This window comes from Ursus americanus, chromosome 12, assembly GCF_024610735.1.
Source record: "Ursus americanus isolate L20-20 chromosome 12, mUrsAme1.1.p, whole genome shotgun sequence".
Classification (NCBI taxonomy): domain Eukaryota; kingdom Metazoa; phylum Chordata; class Mammalia; order Carnivora; family Ursidae; genus Ursus; species Ursus americanus.
In genome coordinates, this window is record NC_142138.1 from 351,364 (window position 1) to 374,164 (window position 22,801).

The 22,801-nt window shown below is 56.3% G+C and overlaps 2 protein-coding genes across 4 annotated transcripts in view; one reads left to right on the plus strand and one right to left on the minus strand.

Moving 5' to 3' along the window:
* Positions 1-16,584, plus strand: part of CTPS1 (CTP synthase 1) — a 29,919-nt gene extending 13,335 nt beyond the window's left edge. For 2 of the 3 annotated variants that reach the window (XM_045799854.2, XM_045799856.2), the window contains exons 8-19: positions 2,771-2,922; positions 3,977-4,109; positions 6,976-7,064; positions 7,785-7,879; positions 8,570-8,632; positions 10,528-10,571; positions 11,829-11,925; positions 13,074-13,129; positions 13,223-13,319; positions 13,773-13,917; positions 14,352-14,443; positions 15,676-16,584. In XM_045799854.2, coding sequence (XP_045655810.1) covers positions 2,771-2,922; positions 3,977-4,109; positions 6,976-7,064; positions 7,785-7,879; positions 8,570-8,632; positions 10,528-10,571; positions 11,829-11,925; positions 13,074-13,129; positions 13,223-13,319; positions 13,773-13,917; positions 14,352-14,436 — 1,056 coding nt within the window. In that variant the 3' untranslated portion in view covers positions 14,437-14,443; positions 15,676-16,584. Of the gene's footprint in view, positions 1-2,770; positions 2,923-3,976; positions 4,110-6,975; positions 7,065-7,784; positions 7,880-8,569; positions 8,633-10,527; positions 10,572-11,828; positions 11,926-13,073; positions 13,130-13,222; positions 13,320-13,772; positions 13,918-14,351; positions 14,444-15,675 lie in introns of those variants that run through there. The other variant, XR_015726222.1, reaches the window with a different exon arrangement.
* A 1,875-nt stretch (positions 16,585-18,459) lies between these two features.
* On the minus strand, positions 18,460-22,801 carry SLFNL1 (schlafen like 1). The gene is made up of 4 exons (XM_045799452.2): positions 22,290-22,801; positions 20,150-20,625; positions 19,738-19,881; positions 18,460-19,076 (listed from the first exon to the last, which is right to left on the minus strand). Exons 1-4 carry the CDS (start codon positions 22,684-22,686, stop codon positions 18,954-18,956), a joined length of 1,140 nt encoding a protein of 379 aa, XP_045655408.2. The 5' UTR covers positions 22,687-22,801; the 3' UTR covers positions 18,460-18,953.

Below are 22,801 nucleotides of genomic sequence, written 5' to 3' on the forward strand. Positions count from 1 at the left end.
CCTGACCCCCCATCTCCGCGAGCACTCAGGTGTCCGTGTCTGAGCGTGGCCCGGGGCCTGAGATCGGTGTTCCCAGTGTGCTTCCCAAGCTGGGAGCTGTGTCTCGGGAATTCCGCTTCCTACTACATACAGATCTTCCATGACTTAACGATGGGCTAAGGCCCAGGAAACCTGTTGTAAGTTGAAAATATCCTAAGTTGAAAATGTGTCAACTCAGCTAGCCTACTGTAAATGTTCTCAGAAGACGTAAACATGAGTCTACAGGGGGCAGAATCATCTCGCACAAAGCCTGTTTTACAATAAAGTGTTGATTATCTTGTGTAATTCATTGAACACTGTACTGAAAGTGGGAAACAGAGCGGTTGTGAGTGTGTCGGTGGTCTACCCCGGCGATGGTGGGGCCGCCCACACGAGAGGGTACATGGCCTATGCGAGCCTGGGAAAAGACCAAAATTCAGAATGCAGGGTGCCCTTGCTACCGGATGTGTGCGGTTTTCACAGCGTCCTAGAGCAGGACGTCCTAAGTCAGGGACCGTCTGTACGGGGAGCATCCGCATAATTTCATTGTTATGAACAGTCTTCTTATCATGCATTTCAGTTATTCGAGATAGTTCTAACCTTAAGTGAGGGTAATTCAATTCCGTGATAGACTAGGTTATTAAAAAATATTTACTATTTTTTGTAAAATAAACGTGACAAGCGTTTCTAGATTTAAATTTGAGTTCAAATCTTTCGCCTGTTTTTTAGTTGAGTTGCTTATCTTACCAAGTTACAGGAATTCTCCGTATATTCTGAACCAGTAGTCTTTTATCGGCTACACGATCCGCACGTTTTTCTCCATGTCTTGGCTTCTCACCTTTTTAACGGCATCTTCTGGAGCACAAAAGCTTTACCTTCTGAACTCTGGTGTATTCGGTTTTCTCTTGATAGGTTGCTCTTTTGGTCTCATATCCAAGAACTACATTTAACAAATGCCACAAAGATTTCATGTTTTCTTCTGGAAGTTTTATAATTTTAGGTCTTATATTTAGGCCTGGGATCCACTGTGCGTTAACTTTTATGGATAGCAACTTTCTAGTAGAAGTTGAAATTTGTCTTTTTGCCTGTGGATAGCCAGTTCATTGCAAAGACTATCCTTCAATAGTAATCTATAATTTTCTTTTTATAAAGGTGCTTTTTTAAGATTTCTTTATCTTTGTAAAGTTTTTTTTCTAGATGTATTTATAATTTTTGTAACTATATGAATGGCAAAATTTGAAAAATGACATTTCCTAGGAGCCCCTGGGCGGCTCAGTCAGTTAAGCGTCCAACTCTTGATCTCAGCTCAGGTCTTGATCTCGGGGTCGTGAGTTCAAGGCCTGTGTTGGGCTCCATGCTGGGTGTGGAGCCTACAAAAGAAAAACATTACATTTCCTAAACAGATAGGACCCATGTATAGGGACCTGTTGATTTCTCATTGACCTGCAGCCTAGCGGCCTTACTGAGATTCTGCAAGTTCTGATTGTCTGCCTGTAAATTCTCATGGTTTATGGACAAGCAGTGATACTATACGCATTTCTTGGCAGTTGTTTCTTATTTTCCAGTTCATATATACATATATTTTTTCTTATTTAATTGTAGTGGGTAATATCTCTAGGACATTACTGAGTAGAAGTAGTGATAGTGGCCTGTTTTGCCTTGTTTCAGACTTTAAAGATTAAGCATTAATATTAAGTATTGAGACCCAAATGATGTTTGCTGTGGGCTTTTTTTTCCTTAATGTTTTTCACATTTTTCCCTAATAGTCCTACTTCACCAAGAATTTTTACTATGAATTGGTTTTGAGTTTTTATTAGATATGCATCCACTGAGGCGACTTTTCCCCCTTCTTTTAATCTGTTCATGTAGTGAATTGCACTGCTAAATACCCTCGTGCAGCGGTTTTCAGACTCAGCCCTGCCACCCCCAGGGGTCTAGTTTAGGTGGGGTGGGGTGCGGGATGGGCTCGTGAATTTTTAAAAGCTCACCCAAGTGACCCTAATGTACGGGCAGGTTGGACAGCCACTGTTCTTGGGACAAATCCTACTTGGACATGAATTTATTCTTTGTTTAAACTACATTCATGGTTTGGTTTGTGATTTTTTTTTTTTTTGAAGATTTTATTTATTTTGGGGCGTCTGGGTGGCGCAGTCGTTAAGCGTCTGCCTTCGGCTCAGGGCGTGATCCCTGCGTTGTGGGATTGAGCCCCCCATCAGGCTCCTCCGCTGGGAGCCTGCTTCTTCCTCTCCCACTCCCCCTGCTTGTGTTCCCTCTTTCGCTGGCTGTCTGTCTCTCTCTATCAAACAAATAAAATCTTAAAAAAAAAAAAAAGATTGTATTTATTTTAGAGAGTGAGCAGGGGCGGGGGGGGGGGGGGAGACGGAGAGAATCTCCAGTAGACTATGTCCTGAGGGCAGGCATAGAGTCCGATGCAGGACTCAGTCCCACGACACTGAGATCATGACCTGGGCTGAAATCAAGAGTCGACGCTTAACCCGCTCAGCCACCCAGGCGCCCCGATTCTTTTTTTTTTTTTTTTTTTAAGGATTTTTGCAGTCATGTTCATAAGCGATTAGCCACTAATTTTTTATTCTGTTTTAAGTCAGTTTTGGTAACGTATATTTTTCTAGAAGATTGCCCTTGCCATTTTCACATTTAGAAGTTATTTTCCGAAGGTGATAAGTCCAATAGGAGGCTGCCAGCCCAGTTCGTGTTTGTTTTTATTAAATACCCTTTGCTTGTCTCTACGCAGGTGATCTGTGTCCATGATGTCTCGTCCATCTACAGAGTCCCCTTGTTACTAGAGGAGCAGGGGGTCGTAGACTATTTTCTCCGGAGACTTGACCTTCCCATCGAGAGGCAGCCGCGAAAAATGCTGATGAAGTGGAAAGAGATGGCAGACAGGTTTGCCTTGTGATAGGGAGCTGGGAGTCCGGGCTTTATTTCTCTTTTCCGGAGGGCCTCCGGGAGTTTGCTTGTGCTGTCAGCTCATGCTAGGAAAGGACTCGGTGGTAGGAGAGGCAGAGACAGGCTCTCAGCCCTCAGGTCATTGCATCAGGGATGAGGAAGGCCCGGCAGCGCTGGGTTCAGGTCAGTGGCCTTGTGTCCCCACGACTAGGAGATACATGCGAACAGGCGTCTGGTGGCCGTGGGTGAGCGCTCGTACCCGAGGCCTGCCCGATGGCTGACCGTGGCCGCGGCCGTCCCGGGTACCCCCTGCATGGCTGAGCTGTGTTTGGGAATGTGCCGCCCACCAGAAGAGGATGAGCCGGGGTTTTTCCGGTCTCGTGTTACTACTGCTGCCAAGGCTTCTCGCTTTGAGAACCGTCCCGTTCCTCTTAAAGTTCAGCAATGCGCTCTCCTCACGTCAGCTGGCCGTGCCCGCTGTGGCTGCGCGGGGCCGGGGCGCTCCTGCCTTGCTCCGTGATGCCGTTTTCCTCTTGACGTTCTCCCTGTCAGTCTGTGCATTTCCACGTCAATCCACAGGCAGCCACGAGAACGGCACACAGCGCTGGGATCTTGTTTTCACACGATATTACAAACATTTTTGCTCTGTTAATAGTTACACTTTATGGTGAAGATTTTTAGTGAATATAGACTGTTGTGTTAATGTCCTGTAATTGATTTGACTCTTCCCTTCAGCACATTAACTCTTATGAATCGTCTTTTAATTTTTTTTTTTTGTTCTTTGGGATTTTAATTTTTAAAAAAAAATTTGTATGAGATTTGGAAACCATTTTTTCATGCCCGGTTCTAAAATCCTACTTTCTTTGCAAAGCCTGCGACATGGTTTTGAAAGTAGCTTCCTCTTTACTGTTCTGTCTGTAGAACTCAGATCTTACTTGCGCCCATTATATGCTTCCCAGAGATGTTTTTCTTCTTTTTAGAAAGCAGTTTTGATCTCGTGGTGGCATATACATTCTAAATAATGTGGTGTTTCTTGGCCTTTGTGTGATAGATACGATCGCTTGCTGGAGACCTGCTCTATTGCCCTTGTGGGCAAATACACCAAGTTCTCGGACTCGTATGCGTCTGTCATTAAAGCTCTGGAGCATTCTGCACTGGCCATCAACCACAAGTTAGAAATCAAGGTACGGAAGGGTGGCACGTCTATACAGGGAGGGCTTCTGGATTCTCACAGATGCCGTAGGCGTATCTCCTCCATATTCTTGGAACTCAGTGTTTCTTTATAGGAGTGGAAAGGATTCATGGCCGCTCCTGGCCTTGAGAGAGAACAGTGGAACATTTTCAGGAAACAGTGAAGGGGAGAGATGGTCAGGGTAGCAGTCGAGAAAGAGCGAATGGTTGAATCTGAGTATCTGGTGACCAAGTAAAACTGCCCCCGGGCACGGGGAGCCCTGGAGGGCCAGAGGCACATTGCTGTTCCACGTAGGTCGTCTGTGAAGGGGGAACGCTAACATCCAGCCCCGAGAGCCAGAGGCTTCTCTGAAATGTGTGTCTGGTTGTCTGGCCGGTGCCTGGAACACGCGGCGCCCAGGGAATAACGGCTTGTGTTCTGCTCCGTGACGGGACGGGCAGAGCTGAGCTGACGGAGGGTCAGGGCACGGCCCTGCTTGTCTTCTTCAGGTGGTGGAGTCTTGGGGGTCGGGTCTCAGATTCTGGCCGTCCTCACCGCAGGCGTTGGGGTTGGCCGCCTCCTTCTCCAGGTGTTTCTCAGCCTCATCATGTAGTTTGCTTTGTGCCGGTGAACAGGTTTCTGTAGAAATGACCTATTGTATACATTTTAAGAATTATACGATCTTGGGGCGCCTGGGTGACTCAGATGGTTAAGAGGCTGCTTTCAGCTCAGGTCATGATCCCAGAGTCCTGGGATCGAGTCCTGCATCGGGCTCCCTGTTAGCGGGGAGTCTGCTTCTCCCTCTCTGGCTCCCCGTGCTTGTGCTCTCTCGCTCTCTCTGTTAAATAAATAAATAAAATGTAAAAAAAAAAATTACAGGGTCTTATTATACTTCCCTGACTGACTTTTGCTAGTTCTTTGGCTCATTCATCTGTCATATCCACTTGGACGTAGTCTGTGTGCCTTTCGTGGTAGATGGTAGGGGCCGGGAGGTGAATGAGTCCGTGAGGTCTCGAAGGTGTGAGGGGAGCATGTAGAAGAGGAGGGGACCTGTCTGCATAGACATGTGAGGAGGGCAGACTTCCTCAAAGAGGGACTCTGGAGAGTTTGGGAAGATGGGTGAGGCAGACGGGAAGGGCATTGGGAAGAAGGTAGCGTGTATCCAGGGGCTTGGAGATGGGGACTAGTTGGGAACTCAGTGGATGGAAAAGTGTGAACTGGAGGAGGTCTGGAGACAGGCCTGTGGGGTCATAAATCCTGTCAGGGGCCACAGCTGCGTCTTCCCCTGAGGTTCAGGGAAGTGATCGCAGGGTATTGGGCAGAAAGGAGTAGGAAGAAGATGAACAACATAAGAAGAAGGGGGTCAGAAGGTCTGAGTGGACACTTCATAAAAGCTGCACTGATGTATGTGGAAAGGCTGTCAGGACGGCCTTCAGCTGTCAGCAGATAGATGCGCGTGACGTTGCTGTGAGACACAGACACCTGCCGGAGGGGCCGAGCGTGCTGGCAAGGTGTGGCGCTCCGGGCTTTGCTGGGCGCTGGGGAAATGGCACGACCGTCGAGGACACAGCCTGGCGCTTTCCTACAAAGGGACACGTACAGGCACGCTGTGACCCAGCACTTTCATTCGCTGATACCCACTCTGAAAACATACGGCCACAAAAAACATTTTTATACAAGAGGACTATTATTTTAATAGCCAGAATATGGAACCAGTCCACATGTCCAGCATGAGTTAGCAAACACGTTGTGGTGTATGTCCACAGAGGGAAACTGCTCAGGGAAAACAAGGAATAAACTCGTGACACCACAGCAAAGGGATGAGTCTCAGAAACGTACCGAGCCAGAAAAGCCAGACGCGGAAGGCTGCATGCCGTGTGTGTGTTTCTGTGCGGTTCTGCGAGGGGCGTCTGTGGTGACAGAAAGCGGAGTATCCGGGGCAGGACGTGGAGAGGAGGTGGCGGGGGGGGCAGAGGGAACGTTTTGGGATGACAGTCATTTTATCTCTGATTGCGGTGGTGGCCACACCTTTGCATGTTTGACAGAACTCGTCAGAGCGTGTGCTAACGTGCTTGTACTTTATCGTCCGTAGTTGTACTTCAGGAAAGGTGGAAAGATGGAGAGCGGTCTAGGCAGACAGGCTGGGGAGAAATGCATTCTCAGCAGAGAGAACACTGTTATTTTCTCTTTCTTTTTTCTTTTTTTTCATTTCATTTCATTTCATTTTATTTTATTTTTAAAGATTTCATTTATTTGTCAGAGAGCGAGCGAGCACAAGCAGGGGGAGTGGGAGAGGGAGAAGCAGGCTCCTCACTGAGCAGGGAGCCCGATGGGGGGCTCGATCCCAGGACCCCGGGATCATGACCCGAGCCGAAGGCAGATGCTTAACCGACTGGCCACCCAGGCGCCCTCAGACAGAACACTTTAGACTCCAGTGGGCTGAGAATAGAGCCAATGGAGAGCTGGATGGGGGAGGCAAATGCTTTTTGAAGGCAACATTTGTATTTTAAAATATAAGAAATAATTTAAAATTTATTTAAAAATCAGTGAGTTTAAATATAAAGATTATAATTTTAAAACTTAATTTTTAATTTTTAAAAAGATTTTATATATTTATTTGAGAGAGAGCAGGAGCAGGGGGGAGGAAGGGCAGACACAGAAGCAGGCTCCCTGCTCCCGATGGGGGGCTCGATCCCGGGACCCTGAGATCACGACCTGAGCCGAAGGCAGACGCTTCACCGACTGAGCCACCCAGGCGCCCCTAACACTTTATTTTAAAGGAGGGAAGACAGGGTATTGACGCTGTTATTTGGGAATTAGGAAAACTGCAGCGCTGGAGTCACGGCCTGCTTCTTTTCTCCCTGCCCGTGCACCCCCAGTACATAGATTCTGCCGACCTGGAGCTGAGCACGCTGCAGGAGGAGCCCGTGCGCTACCACGAAGCCTGGCAGAAGCTGTGCAGCGCTCAGTGAGTCGCGCCCCTGCCTGTGGTTTCCAGGGGTTTCCGGGGGAGGAGGGCTTAAGTGAGCACTGCCCTGTGCTTGCCTGTGCTAGTGGTAGGTAATCTGCTTTTTAAAGATCTTTTAATTATTGAAAAGGCTACAATCTGTATGATTTAAGCCTTATAAAAATACAGCTTATCAATAGAGTCGAATCGGAAGGAAACGTGTTCTGATTTTATGCACGTTTGCTGTCTGCGTCTGCTGGTGAGGCTTATGTAAAGACGTTCACCCAGAACGTTGATGAGGACCCATCAGCAGAGTCTCATAGTTTGTTTTTGGCAGCTGTTATTTATAAGAGTAAACAATCAGCAGGAAATCTAGCTCACTGGAATGTTCTAGAGCCCTACAACTACGACCGAGGCCCCCGCTCAGCAAGCGTTCTGAGAGAGCCTTCCCACACAAGGGAGCCCTTTAAGCCAAGAAGTAAAAAGTTGGATTTATATTAACATATATTAAAATTAGGAAAGAATCCGTGTGTGCCATCTTTTTTTTTTTTGACTTGTAAGCACTTAGTGCACCTTTTCGAAGCTCATGGTGTTTACGTACAGCTCACTGGAGTCTCGAAATCACTGTCATAGCCCCAGTAGCAAACTACACGGAGTGACTTCATGGCATCCGTGTCTCGGGCATGGCTCCTTGGGCTGGTGGGAAGGGCCAATCGCCGTGTGCTCTGCTCTCTTGTACAGCGGAGTGCTGGTTCCAGGGGGATTTGGTGTTCGGGGGACAGAAGGAAAAATCCAAGCTATCGCCTGGGCTCGGAAACAGAAGAAGCCTTTTTTGGGTAAGGAGTAGGAAAGATCAAGAAAAGGTGCTGCAGGGGAGCCTGTGAGTAAACTCAGGGAGGCTGTCGGAACCAAGCAGCAATGCCGTCTTCCTAGGTCGCACCTGAAGCGGAAGCTGCTCGGTTCTGTTTGGAAGAAATTCAGACGCTCTTAGCGTGAGAAGAGAGAGCTTATCAATCCACGCGTGGATGTCGTGGGATGCAGGGAGGGTGAAATAGCATCAGGCGGTCGTGTCCGTTCGCCGGACCCCGCTGTGTAGCAGGACGCGTGACGCTGAGTGTCACGCACATCCCCACTTGGAATCGGGCAAAGTGATTCCGGTGCTTCCTGGTGCCACAAAGTTTACTGATTTTCAGCTTTGATCGGATGCAGATGGGAGCTTAATGAGAGAGGCTAGGGAAACCTGAAGTTTTAAGTATGAACAGAATATTGCTTATTCCTAAAATTCGAATAGCTTCTAAAACCTGGAATCTTCATATGAGAAGTTTTTGAAAGCTTAGACCCAGTTTTTGAAAGCTGGTAACAGCTAAAACAGCAGAGGGTGCTTGTTGGTAGGGGGCCGGGTGGGAGGTATGAGAGTTTGTGATTGTCGTTCTGTGGGCAAGCGGGACACGGAGTCCAGGGCAGGCTGGTGGGACATGTAGGAGCTGCCTTTTCAATGGCACTTGTGTCTTCCCTCCCCCTGCAAGGTGTGTGCTTAGGAATGCAGTTGGCAGTGGTTGAATTTTCAAGAAATGTGCTGGGATGGCAAGGTAAGTGTTCATTAAAAACCTTGTTAAATTCTTGCTGAAGTGTTTCCTGGACGTCATGAAGCCTGCCACCCACCGGGTGACTGGGGACCGTGGAGAAGGCCAGGCCTGGCTTCACGGTAGAGACGCAGAGGGGAACTGCCATGTGTCTGGAGGGAAAGCGCAGCTCCTCCACGCCGACCACGGGAGGGAGGGGTCACAGCTGAGCAGGCAGCCCGGCTCTCTGCACCTGCATTTCCAGCTCCGGAGAGGCCCGCGCTCCCATCACCATCGCCACCGTCCCTGAGCTGGTGCCGAGCAGGGCAGCTCTGGCCTGTGCGAGGCTGTGCCGTTACTAGGAGCTTGGGCTCCGGAGCTGGTCAGACCTGGGCCCAACTTCTGACTCTCCCTCATTGTGGGTGATTTTAGATAAGTTCCTTAGCCTTTCTGGGCTTCTGTTTCTTCTGTAAAATGGGGTGATAATGGTACCTGCTTCTCATGGTTGTAAGAATCCAATGAAATAATGCTTGTAAATAGTCCCAGCATGGTGCCTGGCAAGTAGGAAATTCTCTGTGCCTCGCTAACCGTCCAGACCACCCGAAACTCTGTGGCTTCCAACAATGTTGTATCATGTCTCAGAATGCGGTGGGGTGAGTGGACTCGGCTGGCTGGTTTTCTGCTCCCTGTGGTATATCAGCTCACCGGGCCGTGCATTCAGCTCTGCCCAGCAGGGACATCGAGATGGTTCTCTCCACGTAGCAAGGCTCGTCATTCACTAATTCAGCCGAGGCGGCTCACAGCAAGGCGACCTGCTGGCTTCCAAAATGACAGGCCCAGTGTGTAGGCACTTAACAAGCTTGCCCATGTCCCAAGGCCCAGCGCGGTTGGTGGGGGAGGGGACCACACAGTGCGACGGCGGGGGCGAAGCTCGTTGGGGCCACCGATGGAAGAGCCCGCCACAGCCCCTGTCGTCTCGGTAGCCCAGCTGACAAACAGGAGGTTTCCAGAAAGACCTCAGAAGTTGTAAGAAGAAGAAACCAAGCATCGTGAGGAATGTGAAAAGCAGCCTGGCTCCACGAGGGATGAGTGGCTGTGCTGTGGCCAGCTCACCGTGAGGGTTGGGCTCCCTGTACGTGCTTCTGGGAGGCCGCCTCCCGGTCACGCCGAGGGCGTGGTAGCTGCTCTGTAGGCAGCATGGCCTTTCGTCCGGGCTGCCGAGCCCCTGCGGGCACTGTCCTGGCCGCCCACCAGCCTAGACCTGGCCCTCTGGGCCCTCGGACCCTCTCTCAGCCACGATGGGTCACGCACTCGGGTCCCCAGGTGGGTGGGTGACCTGGTGACGAGCTTACCTTCAGCTGGGACCTGGCCCTGGTTAGGCCTAGGGGGGCGCACACAGGGCTCCGGGCTGGACCAGGAACTGGGTTCTTTTACTTTTAGTCTTTAGCGGTTTTGCTTATGGCTAGACCATAAATTCGGTAAGGGAGAGGAAGGTGATTGGGTGTTGAGATCAGTGAGTTCCCGATTGAGCTGCTGAGCCAGGCGGTTGGGCAGGGCCACGCGGAAGGTGCCGAGGGTGAGAGAAGTGTGTTGTCCGGCCGGGACACACTCTGACACGAGAAGGGGACAGTTGAGACAACAGTGGACGGACTGTCGTAAGGAGGCACTATCTAAATAAAGATGAGGTTGTGCCGCTGGTTTCACTTTCCCCATTTCGTGCAGCGTGGCTTCCAGAGAGCTCACGGACGGGGAAACGTTGTGCATTGAGTACTTCGTATCTTCATGTTTCCACTGGCTTTTGTTCGAATCACTGAACGGTCACTTTGAACTGGGGAGAGAAATTGTAGTTTAGAGCTTAGGAATGACACTTGAAAATAATCAGTGTTGTAACTTTTCATAACATCAGTATTTGAATTTTTCAGATGCCAATTCTACAGAGTTTGACCCTAAGACCAATCATCCTGTGGTGAGTCCAGTGTTTGAACCTCACCAGGGCCTAGAAGGGCGGGGAGGGGGCATTCACGAGAGCGCTCGGTGCTCAGTGCTCAGCCACAGGACGGAGACCACGGCGTCCGTCCATGGAACCCTCAAACTGACTGGATGGGAGGAACTTTTGTTTTTCGTTATGTAATTTCTCACTGCTCTTCCCAGTTTGCCGCAGAAAATGTTTCAGACAGGTATCACCCCAGCCAACCAGGGCGGTTCCTGGTTAGAACAATTCTCCAGCCTCTTAGCCCCCAGGAGTAACACTGCTGACAGGAAACCCTGACGTGGGCCCCTACTGTGCGCCAGGCGCTGTCCTCACCACCTTACAGATACTCGTCCATTGCCTCCCCGACCACCCGGGGAGACGGGCATGTTACTCAAGACCTGCGGGATATGGTGCTGACGTGTGTAAGGGTGACTGACGCTCGTGGAGGCCCTCATCCCCCGTGGGATGGCTCCCGTCAGAGGAATGTGGCTCCTGGGGAGGGACAGCACCTTTATCCATCTTCGTATCTCCCGCCCGGGGGTTGACAGGTGTGTTCTCGATACCAGAGATGCTGTGATAAACAGCGGACGAGCTCTTGATCTCAGGGCATTTAAACGGCATCGGTTTACGCTTGTTGACTTGAAACGGACTTCGCTCAGGTGATGAGCTCAGGAGGGGAGAAGTGAAGGGTTTGAAGGGTGCGTCCTCACAGTGGTGGGAAAGCAGGGCGCAGAGACGGTCCTGGAGGCCAGGAGGCGCTCAGAGGAGCCTGGGACTGAGCAGTGCGCTGGGCTGTCGCGGCTCGGGGGCCTCGGCCTCTCTGCGGCCCACACGTTCCCCGAGCTCCGGCCGGGACACGGTAGCCCTGAGAAGTATCCCTTTCTTCTGAGCAGCGCATCCGTCCAGCGGAGGAGACGTGTGTTATAACCTATCCTGTCTCACATCCGTGCTGCTGCGTTAGTCTCCAGAGGTGCTGTGGCCCAGCAGCCCTCATGATCCCAAGCGCTGGGGACAGCAATGGCCAAGGGTGGGGGCAGCTGTGCGTTCCTGCAGTCAGGACGACAGGCGGACGGCTTAAGTCCCTGCCCAACACAGGTTATCAACGATGAGAGGAAGACCTTCCCCCAGCGGCGAGCGTCTCCTCCGAGCAACGGCTGGGGGTTCGAGCTTCTCCCAGGCCCTCGTCACCCCACGCAGCGTCTGCTGGCGGAAGCAGAGTGTGGCAGTGTGTGTCTGTTTTGAACCCTGCAGGTCATAGACATGCCGGAACACAACCCTGGGCAGATGGGCGGCACCATGAGGCTGGGCAAGAGGAGAACACTGTTCCAGACCAAGAACTCAGTCATGAGTAAGAGCTGCCCCCCCCCCCCCCCCCCCGGCCTGCCTCCAGCACGGCAAGTCCAGGATGCACGTCTCGGGCTGCTGCTGGGGCTCCGCAGAGCCAGGCCGGCGTTTTTGGTTTTGTTCTTGCTTTCCAGTTCTTTTTTCCCTTCCTACTCACGTTCTGTTAGGGCGTGTGCGCGGTAATAGCCGAGAAACCACGTGGCTCTTGGAAAAGCCCTCAGGCAGTGCGCTCGGGGGCTGGGGGTCTCGGCTGCGGGCGGCTCACCGGAAGGAGGCAGTGAGGGGCCAGTGAGGGGCCGTCCGCCGCAGTCCTTTCCCTAGGCCGTTCCCGTGAACCGAATTTGACCACCGATGTTGGCACGTGCTGTCCCACAGGCAGTTAAAGTACTAATAGGCGCTAAAGATTTAGGGAAATTGGGGGAGGAAAATATTGAGAACGACTGCGGTCAGTCTCGTTCTCTTGCTCACTGGGAAGATTCTGTCTTTATATAAGCAGGGCCCCTTGTGGCTCTCATCGTTTGAATCCCTGGAGTAGGTGACCGGGCAGCGCTCTGCTGACCGTGACTTAACTGCACAGCTGCCCCCAGGGCCAGCTCTGTAGCTCTGGAAGTGTCTTTCTCGGTTTAGCTGCTTAACGCGTCCTGGTGGGTTTTTCAGGGCAGTTTCCAGCAGAAAGTGCTTTGTACCGCAGTAATCACGCGTTTGGCGGGGAGGGATGGAAATGCCTGTCTCTGTGACGGTTGTTCTGGCGTGGTCAAAAAGTCAGAGCCCAGGGGCGCCTGGGTGGCACAGCGGTTGAGCGTCTGCCTTCGGCTCAGGGCGCGATCCCGGCGTTATGGGATCGAGCCCCACGTCAGGCTCCTCCGCTATGAGCCTGCTTCTTCCTCTCCCACTCCCCCTGCCTGTGTTCCCTCTCTCGCTGGCTGTCTCTATCCCTGTCGAATAAATAAATAAAATCTTAAAAAAAAAAAAAAGTCAGAGCCCAGGAGCGAGTGTCCACTGCGCTGCTGTGGGCAGGTGGCCGGGGTTGGCGGGAGAACCCCAGAGCTGGCCTTCAGAGGGCCGGGCCGCGTCGCGGTGGGAAGCACACTGGGAAGCGGGATGTGGTTGTGAGTGGATTCTTCCGTGCCTCAGCGTGCCTTCTCTTGCCAGGGAAGCTCTACGGAGATCCAGATTACCTGGAAGAGAGGCACCGCCACAGATTTGAGGTGAAGAGTTGAGCTTAGTGACCTTTCCACTTTTCTCCTTCCTGCGACTCTGGAAACACAGCAAGCTGAGGCTTACTCTTGCCATGTCCGCAGGTGAATCCAGTCCTGAAGAAGTGTTTGGAAGAGCAAGGCCTGAAGTTCGTGGGCCAGGACGTTGGGGGAGAGAGGATGGAGATCGTGGAGCTGGAGGGTGAGCGCCGGGCAGCCGTGGGTGGGGGCTGGGAGCGCTGACCGGGCGGCCAGAGGGAACAGCCCTGCCCTGCTGGGGGTGCTCTTGGGGAACAGGCGCCCGGAGCCCCGGGGAGCCCATCCTCCCACGGGCAACGCACTTCTGGCCTTGGCCCTTATTCTCTAGAACGAGAGCTCGCCCTTGGTCCTTGAGCCCCGCTTCTGATCTGAGGAAGCCGGGGAGCAGGGCCGGCCAGGTGGGAACCCTGGACAGGAGGCCCCGTCAGCCAGCAGGCGACAGCGTGCGGGGCCAGGGCGTCTGCTCCCCCAGCTTTGTGGCTGCCTTTACTCAGGTTCTGATTAAGACGCTATCTTTAGGTAACTGTAGGGACTGTAGAAACGTCAGATTCTGACAGCGCTTGCTCTTCTGTGTCTTATGCACACAACGAAAGTGCTGCTTTTGCGTTTGTTTCAGACCACCCCTTCTTTGTTGGGGTTCAGTACCACCCTGAGTTCCTGTCCAGGCCCATCAAGCCTTCGCCTCCGTACTTTGGCCTCCTGCTGGCCTCCGTGGGGAGGCTCCCGCATTACCTCCAGAAAGGCTGCAGGCTCTCACCCAGGTGCGGTCACTCTTCTCCAGCTCGTCTCCGCGGGCCTGCTCTCCTCCCTGGGGTCCCCTCGGGCTGCTTGTCTGCTGCCCCACCTTCCCCTGGCACGGGGGCCGGGCCCTCACTGTGGCACCTGGGCCCTGCGCTCCCTGGGGTGCTGGCTTTCCCGAGCTGGTGGCCACAGCCCCGCTGGATCCCTGCCTCGCTGCTGCCTGTCTCCGGAACCAGTCGCTCACGCTGAGTGAAGTATATACCCAGCGTTTATCCCTACTAACTAGAAGAGGAGAACCCCCTACAGCTCTGTGCCAAATACATCAGGCTGAGTAGCGCCTCCCTGATTCCCGCCGCGTGCGGACAAGGGTCCTGTGGTGATGGTGGCTGGGAAACCAGAGCAGGAAGGCGGGTCTGTGGTGGGAGACGATGAATAAACCATCCGAATTCCACAGGGACACCTACAGTGACAGGAGCGGAAGCAGCTCCCCCGACTCTGAAATCACCGAATTGAAGTTCCCGTCAATAAATCACGACTGATGGTAACGTAAGTGGCATTTCTCAGCTCTAGTATTTTCCTTTCTTTGTTTTAATGGTGATAACGCTAGAATTGTAAGGTATCATGAATGTTTGGTGGCGAGGATTTTCTCTGCCAGAGAATGTAAGTGGTGAGGTCGGCGTGGGCACCAGGTGGGCGAGGCCCCTCTCAGGGACCGCGTCGGTGTCCCCAGGGCCTCGGGGTCTCCAGTGCGGGGCGGAGGGGACACCAGCCACTGGGCAGTTGTCTTGTTGCCGATAGTGACATTCAGGTGCCAGTCTGACCAGATCTGGGGGAACTGGGCTCTTACACCCTGTTGTCTCATGGAGCCATAAACTCGGGCATCTTGAAGGTGGTGACCAGTGTGACAAAATGGGCGTGTTTGCAAACTCAGGCTTTCGCCAGGAAGTGCTTTAAAATTGACACAACATTCAACAGTTACGTTGATTGCTGCTTATTCTGGAAATCCTTTAAAATCTGAACGATTATCGGGCAAACCTGGAATGTCGGCCTTTCCGGTGATGGGGTTTGTAGGTTTATGACGTGGGGTGGCTGCGGGCACTGCCGTAAGTTATATTCAGTGTTACTGTGATAACCGAGTGAACTGTGTTCACCGCCTGCTGGGGGGAGTATCAGGAGGGGCTTGGGGGGTCAGGAATCCATGGGGCCCGGAAGGAGAACCAGGGGTGTGCTGCGGTCCCGTAGGTGGGGGCCCCAGCACGGGGGGAGAGCTCCCGCTGCGCGGCATGGGCGGGCGGCCCCCCGAGCCCTGCACACCTCTCGTTCACCGCAGAGGCCTCTGGGCTGCGCGGGGTGGTCTCATGGGCGCGCGGCGGTGCCCTCCTGCCCTGGACGCCCAGCCGCCCGGCCTGGCCTCCTCCATCTCTCCGGTTGGCCGCGGGCTGCCTGCTCTCTGAGATGCCGCCCCAGAGCGAAAGCAGAGGTTCAGTCGGGGGCTGGCTGTCGGTGAAGTCTGGAGTCTCCCCCTGCCGCAGGCTCTCTGGGGAGGCGGGGGCACTGGCCAGAAGGCTCGTGCTGGGGCGGAGGAAGAAGCCTCGTAAGGTCTGGAAAGTGTGGGATTGTGCAGGGCTTGCGACGTTAGCTTCTCGTGATCCCCGTCGGGCTCCTGTGCTGGTCGTCACGGGAGCGGCCTGTCCGCTGTCGCGGCCGGCTGCTAACTCTCCCCCCACTTGCGAGCGCGTCCTGTAACCGCTCTCGTGTGTGTGTTTGTTTTCAAACAGGGCGATTCAAGGGAGCCTTCGGACTGTGAGAGTTTACAGCTTTGATTTTACACTCAGCTTTTGACACTTCCTTTAAATTATGTTTTTATTAAGATTATTTTATTACGGGGGAAAGGTATTTGGAAGACTTCGTGACTCGCGTGTCCCATCCTGTGTGTCGGCCCCTCCCCAGTGCCGCTCCGTGTCGACACCCCACGGGGTCCCCGCCGGGCTCCACCGAGGAGGGGGGCCTGTGGGCGGGGGGTGGATGACGCACGCGCCGGGGGAGTGCCCATCGATCACCTCGTTTCTCCAACTACCTCCCGTCCTTGTGGATTCAAGTGTGTAGCCCGTTGCTTCCCCTGGAATGCCTAGACCACAAGACGTGCGTCCTGCGGGCCGAGCGCGGAGGGATCATGTTAGCGAGGGCTGACGACACTTGGTGCTGGTAACCCCGGGGCACTGCCTGCCACCCGGAGTGGCGAAACCGGAACGGCCTCGGCACCGCTCGCTCTGCGGGGCCTCCCGGGGCCCATGGCGGCGGGGATGCGGTGGCCGAAGGGAACGGCTGGTTTGGTGTCACGTGGAATGGCGAGCAGTCGGTCTCTCCGGAGTGCGGTTTCAGAGTCCCTGTCCTCTGGCCGCGTGGCCCTCCCTGGAGCTGGGAAGTACTCCTTGCATCAAGGGGTTGCTTAAAAAAAAAAAGAACAAAGAATCCTTTGGGGAAACTGCCTCTCAAAGCCTCTCCTATATAGACAGCTTTGCCCGAGGGGAGTTTTTCCTTCCAGAACGGTGTTACTGCTGGTGAAATGCAATACGAAAAGCTATTTTCTTAACGTGGTGTAAGCATAGGCACCGCCGCGTGCCCGCTGTCCTCTGGCTAAGACCCCGTGTATACTCTAACTTAAATAAAGAACGCAGAACGAGCCACGCTTGGTGTGTCGTGCTCTTCCTGTCGCGGCTGGGTGGGCAATGTCTGAGTGCGGTCCCACGTGCGCCGGGGTCACCTCAACGGTCAGCACCTGGCTGTCCTCCGGTGGGGCGGCCTTACGTGGACGAGCTGACCGTCCGCGTAAAAACTGAGAGGAGCCTTTCTTTTTGGTGGGAAACCAGAATTTCCCCCCCAAGCCTTCAAATTTAGGTTCCCGGCACGTAGAGATGCCAAGAAGCGTGGGTGCTGTTTGATCTGGGGAAAGGGGGAGGGCCGGGTAATTTATGGGGGTCCCTCTCTCTGCGGGCGTGGATGGGGCACCTTGCGTGTGACCAGGGAGCAGCAGACAGCCGCTGTCAGACAGCAGGACGGCTTTATCCGCCGCGGTCCTCCTGCTCCTCGGCCTTCCGCGCCCAGGGCAGTGTCCTGAGTGGTTTCTCCTCCGGAGTGAAATTAGCGGTACTGACTACACTCCTTGTGGCCTGTTGCTGCCATGGGTCCCCACCCACCCTCTGCTCAGCCCCCCTCCTCGTGAGCTGGCTCCCCTGTACAGTCTGACGCGAGGCTCAGGCTGGGTTGCTTGTCAGCTGCCTTTCCTCACTGACGTGAGAGAAACCTGAAGCTAGGGTTCCCGCCCTGACCAAGCGAGAGCAACCGCGCCGCCTTTGTCTCCGTTTCTCGCGGACCAAGCTAAAATGTGTCACTTATAGAGGTCCTCATGCTTGTCTTGGAACTTTGAGTGTGGCTGATGGGGTGGGATTCTTTTTTTTTTTTTTTAAGACTTTATTTTATTTATTTGACAGCCAGCGAGAGAGGGAACACAAGCAGGGGGAGTGGGAGAGGAAGAAGCAGGCTCATAGCGGAGGAGCCTGACGTGGGGCTCGATCCCAGAACGCCGGGATCACGCCCTGAGCCAAAGGCAGACGCTTAACCGCTGTGCCACCCAGGCGCCCTGATGGGGCGGGATTCTAACCACTGTTCCCACTTGGCGGTCTCATCAGACAGTCTGAGTCCTTTTTGTAAGAGCCATTCCCCAAACTGAGTGCTCTGATGTGCCCAGTGGTGACGTCAGTGCTCCCTGCGACAGTAAGGACTCAGTTGGGTGTGGGATGGTTCCCGTGTTCCCGGGGCCTCAGCCGACCTGTTGATAAGTGCTGGCCGCTTGGATAACCTTTGTGGAAGAGGGACGCCCGCTGGCTTTCCAGGACTGGTAGAGCCTGACCAGCGCTGCCACCTGGGCTGTGGCAGTGGGGACCGTAGCACTTCAACCCAGCTGCTCCGCGCCGGTGCTCAGCAGCCTGGAGCAGCTCACGACACAGCTGCACCTTCCCTTTGTGGCCACGGGCTGTGTCCCAGGACAGGCACTTCTGAGGCTCGTGCTGCCTGGACCAGCATGTAGCCTGTGCTGGGCCCGTGGCAGCTGCTCCCGGATGCCTCCTCTCGGACTTCTGAGCAGCACACCCTCTGTGCGGCTCTCAAGGAGCCTTGTAAACTTGGTTTAGGCCCTGTGTCTGGGTGACCGAGGAGCCCAGCGGAAGAGGGGCAGGAGTTGGGTAGGTAACGTGTCATGAGACAGGCCTCCCTTATTAGTGTGTTTGGTAAGTGGGAAGAGCAAGTCCCAGCCGCTGAGCCCGGCGTGTGGGGGGGGGGGGGTCTCCTGGCTGATGCAGCAGGGGCTGCTCTGTCTACTCCGTGCATGTGACCTGGTCTTTAAGGCCGATCTGGAATGGATCGCAACTGTCAGGGCCCCACAGCTCTGGGTGGGAGGAGCCGCTGGCTGGCTCCGCCTCCTGGACAGGTGGGCTAGGCGTGGTCTCAGGGCTCAGCTGCGCCCAGCTGGCTGACCGAGCAACCTAGAAAGAACCATCCTTGCCCCAGGTGCATGTAATTTATTCAAGAGCTTCGACAGTCACAATTCCAGAGAGCCCAGGGCGGGGGCTGCAGGGTGGCCTGTCTGCCCCATAGCCACGGTGGCGGCGTGTGCCTTGCCATCAGCAGAAGGACTTTCCCAGGAGGACACATTCCTTTCTGGCCTGTCTCGCTGCTGGAGTCGGAGACCCCAGCCTGGGCAAATGAGCATGTGAGGAAGCAGGCCAGTCCCTTACAGCTCGGCCCGAGGATGGCTCTGGCCGAGTGTTCACCAGTTCTTTCTGGAAGGTGCCTGGGGGATCAGGCTGAGAGCAGTGCCTCAGCTCCATAGACGGGGGTTGGCTCAGGATTGAAGCCCACGCACGGGCGGTTGAAGGAGCGAGGACGGACGCTCTGCCATCCACCTCCGAGCAGCCCAGACGGGTTTTCATGGGAGGACGTGGGCTCAGGTAGGAAGTCCCGCATCTGCCGGTGCAGTCGGCCTCCCCGTGCCGGGCGCTCACAGGACACAGCAGGTGCAGGAGACGGGCGCGCGCTGCTGCAGCTGCTGCTGGAGCTGCTCCTTCTCCGCCGTCAGCACCTGCAGCCTCTGCTCCAGCTTGCGCAGCTCGGCCGCCCACTTCTGCAGGCGCCACGGAGCCAGAGGTCCACGTGGGGAACGCCCGGGGCCGGGCCCCTCCGCCCACAATTGAACCGATGGAGGAGGGCCTGGGGTGGGGGGGGGGCGGGGGGAGGGGGCGCTACTCGAGGCCACGAGGAGCCACACAGGCCCCACGAGGTGGGAGCCCGGTCCCTGGCCGCGACGCCAGCCCTGGCGAGCCAGCCCTGGGTCTTGAGGGAAGCCGCCTGCGCCGAGGCCTGCCAGCATCCCAGAGCCCGGGCTGACCCACCCTCTGGATCCTCCCCAGGCTCCAGGGGCAGACCCGGGTTGGTGGCCGCCGGCCACGTCCTTCCCTCTCACCTGCAGCGCCTGTCCTGCTCTGCTTCTCTGCCACCTAATGTTGTCCTCGAAAAGGCTTTTTCTTGGGACTGTGTCCAGCACTAACTGCCCCCTCATCGTAAGGGTCTCCCCCCAGACGCACTAGTCTTTGGGGTGGTCTTCAACCTTCTCCATATGCCCCTCCCCCGGCTCTCCCAGCCACATGATGGGGAACACGGAATGAGTGGGGTTCCTTCAGTCCAGCCCCTTCCCTGTTCTTGCCGGTGATGGAGCACCGGGGGGCAGCGGGGGCTGGTGGCTTGTCCCCGGCCTGTGCACGAGGGTCCCCACCCCAGCCGCTCACCTGCCTGCACCACTCCTGGATGGCGTGGCCGGACAGTGGGCCCTGGATGCTCCCGTCCCGCCGCAGGAACACCTCCCCCTGGTCGGTCTCGTAGAGCTGCGGCTCGGCCTGGGCCCCGGGGGCGTGCACGCTCAGGCGGATCACCTTGGCGAGGGCGACAGCGGCAGCGACTCTGGCAGGCACTGCGGCCCCCCGCACATCCCGCCTCGCTCACTCCTGGGGGCTCCTGGGGCAGCCTGGGGGCGGGGATTGGGAGCGGGGGGGGGGGGGGGGCTCCCAGCCTCTCCTCCCATCACTCTCCCTGGTCCCCTTGGCCCCGTCCCAAAGCGGCCCAGCTCAGCAGAGTAGAGGCCGGCTGGCCCTCGTTGAGCGCGGGGGACAAGACCTGGAGACCTTCCTGGCGGCGGCTCACCTTGAGGGGTGTGCTGGGGGCAGAGGCGCTGACCACCGGGATGAAGGAGAGCGAGTAGGCGTCGGGGAAGACCTGGGGCTGGAAGCCCTGCAGGATGGAGTCCACCAGCAGGCGCACCCGGTCCTCGTCGCGGTGGCCGCAGGGGACGCCCTGCACCAGGCCGCTGTCCTCGACACCCACGAGCAGGCTGCCGCCCTCGCTGTTGAGGAAGGCGCATGCGTAGCGCCGCAGGTGGTGCTTGAAGGCCAGGCTCAGGTACTCGCCACTGCCGCGCTTGAACTCCACACCGCGCGTCTCGTTGCCCAGGAAGGCGCCCTGGAAGAGGCGCTCCTGGCCCAGGATCTCCTGGTGCACGATGGCGCTGTCGGAGCGCGTGCCCCCGGGCTGGCCCCGGGACCTCTGCGGGACCCTCACTGGGGTGCTGTGGGTGGGTCTGGGGTTGGGGCGGGGGCTCGGGCCGCTGTCCTCCTCCTGCTGGGGCGAGGGGGGAGTCAGGAGCCCTGAGGCTGGCAGCAAGAGGGACAGGACACCTCCTTCCGCCTGGGGCCCAGCCGCTCAGGCATCCTGATGCCCCCTCCCAGGCGGAGGGGCCTAATTCTGCCCACCGTCCTGTAGCCAGTGCGGGGAAAGCCGCTGAGGCAAGGGTTTGAACCGCCACCGCTCCTTCCTGCTGGGCTGTGGGATGCATGGTGGGTACGACGAGCTCTCCTTCCCGGGCTGGGAGCTGGCGCTGCTGTGGCCATTGTCTTCCCGCTCAGTGACAGACAGGCCTCTGCGGCCCAGGGCCAGATTACTCCCCGAGACGGCTCAGCACCCTGACGTCCCTCGTGACTGGTCTCTGAATGGATGGGGGGGTCCGCAGAAACCCACCCCTTTCCTGGTCTCCCTGAAATGCCTGTCGCTTCCTGGACCACTGACCAGTCCTCCTGAGTCTCAGCCCTCCTCCAGCCCTTCCGGGAAACCCCTTCCATGGTTTCTGCTCTGTTCCAGGGCTCTGCGTGTGAGCAGGCTCACGACCACTGGCCTAGTCTGGGCCTCATCGCGGCCTCCCTACCTCCGGGCTCCTCCCATCCCATCCCCCCTCCTCGCTGACCCTGGAGGCAGGAAGACTCTCACTCCTCCCTTCCTGGGTTCTCTGCTGCTGTCCCTGGCTGCTTGCCGCCTCCCGATCTCCAGCAGTGGTTTCTGGGGCCGGGAGTGCAGTGAGGCCTGGGGCACGGTGGTGAGGGGCACATCCCTACCAGCCCCACGGCTCCCAGAGAAGACAGTTTATCGGAACCATGAGGCAACCGTCCCACTAACGTGGAGTCAGGCTCACAAAGCTGCTTAGTTCTGGAACAACTGAAACACCGCAGAGTTTTCATCCCCAGAGAAAAGGGAAACCAGGACCACCTGTCTCACGGAGTGCCCAGCCTCAGCCGCGCTGAGTCGATGCTCCCGCCCAGCCCCCATAAAGGCCACCCCCCCGCCCCCCGCTCTGCTGTGGTCTTGCGGCCCCCTTGGGGCCCGGGCCCTGCCCTCTGGCCCAGCTTTCTTCCTAGCTCCTCGGCAGCCTTCAGCCGGAGCTCCAGGGCCACCTAATGGCTTGCCCTTCTGCAAATGGGACCCCTCCCGTGTCCCCTGCCTAGAACGTCCTTCCACTTCCTAAATCCCAGCTGGGATTTCAGTTCTTCTGTGAGGCTGCCCCACAGCCGGGTCTGGCTCTGCTCAGAGATGAGGACGCCGCGAGGGCAGAGCCCAGCCTTTGCTCTCCGCTTTCCCGCCTGGCCTGGAGCCGACGCTGATGGCGTTCAACTGAAGGAACGAGGTGGGCCGAGGGGACAACACGCTTACCCTAGGGCCCGGGCTGGCCCGGCCCCAGAGGATGGAATGCAGAAGGACCTGGGGAGGAGGCCCCGTGCTTTGGCCTCTCTTCACGGGCTTCCAGGCTGGAGGCAAACGAGAAGCGCCGCGGCTTCTGGGAGCGAGCGGACGGGGCCAGCCTCGGGCTCTGTCATCTGAGTAGCAGCCCGCCAGGTTGCTGATCTGTTCCTGGATCCTCCAAGACACACCCTCACCCCTGCCCTGCCCCCCAGCACAGGCCTTCCACGCCTGGCTCCGTGAGGCTCTGTGGCTCGCGGGCCTGGGGGCTGCGGGCAAGCGTCCCTTACCTCTCGGCAGCTCGAGGGTCCCCGGCCGTCGCCCAGCACCAGCTCCTTCCCACGGGCCGCCAGCTCCTTGGGGATCCGGTGCTCCTCCAGGGCCGTTTGCAGGCACCGGGGGAGGGAGGCCAGCATGTCCTCATGGGCGGTCACCTGCACCAGCGCATAGGCCTTCCGTGGCCGCCTTACCACCTCGACGTGCTCGCGTGCCACCGGCAGCCCCAGCCGCTCCAGCGTGTCCCGCAGCAGGCAGGTGAGCACAGGCACCGAGAACTGGGGGTTCAGGTGGCCCACGTGGAGAATGTGCGTGCCGGGTGCTGGCTTGAGGTCTGAGCCCTCAGGCGGGGACGCTTCCCCCTGCGGCTCCTGCAGGGGCTGCTTGCCTGGGGGCTCCATGAGGGGCTGCCGCCCCTGTGTTCGCCGTGATCTCTTCCTGGGGGTCTCTGGAGAGGTCTCCCTCTTGAAGGGCTTCTGGGATTCCTCACTGCTGGCTGTTCCTCCCAGGGCCTCC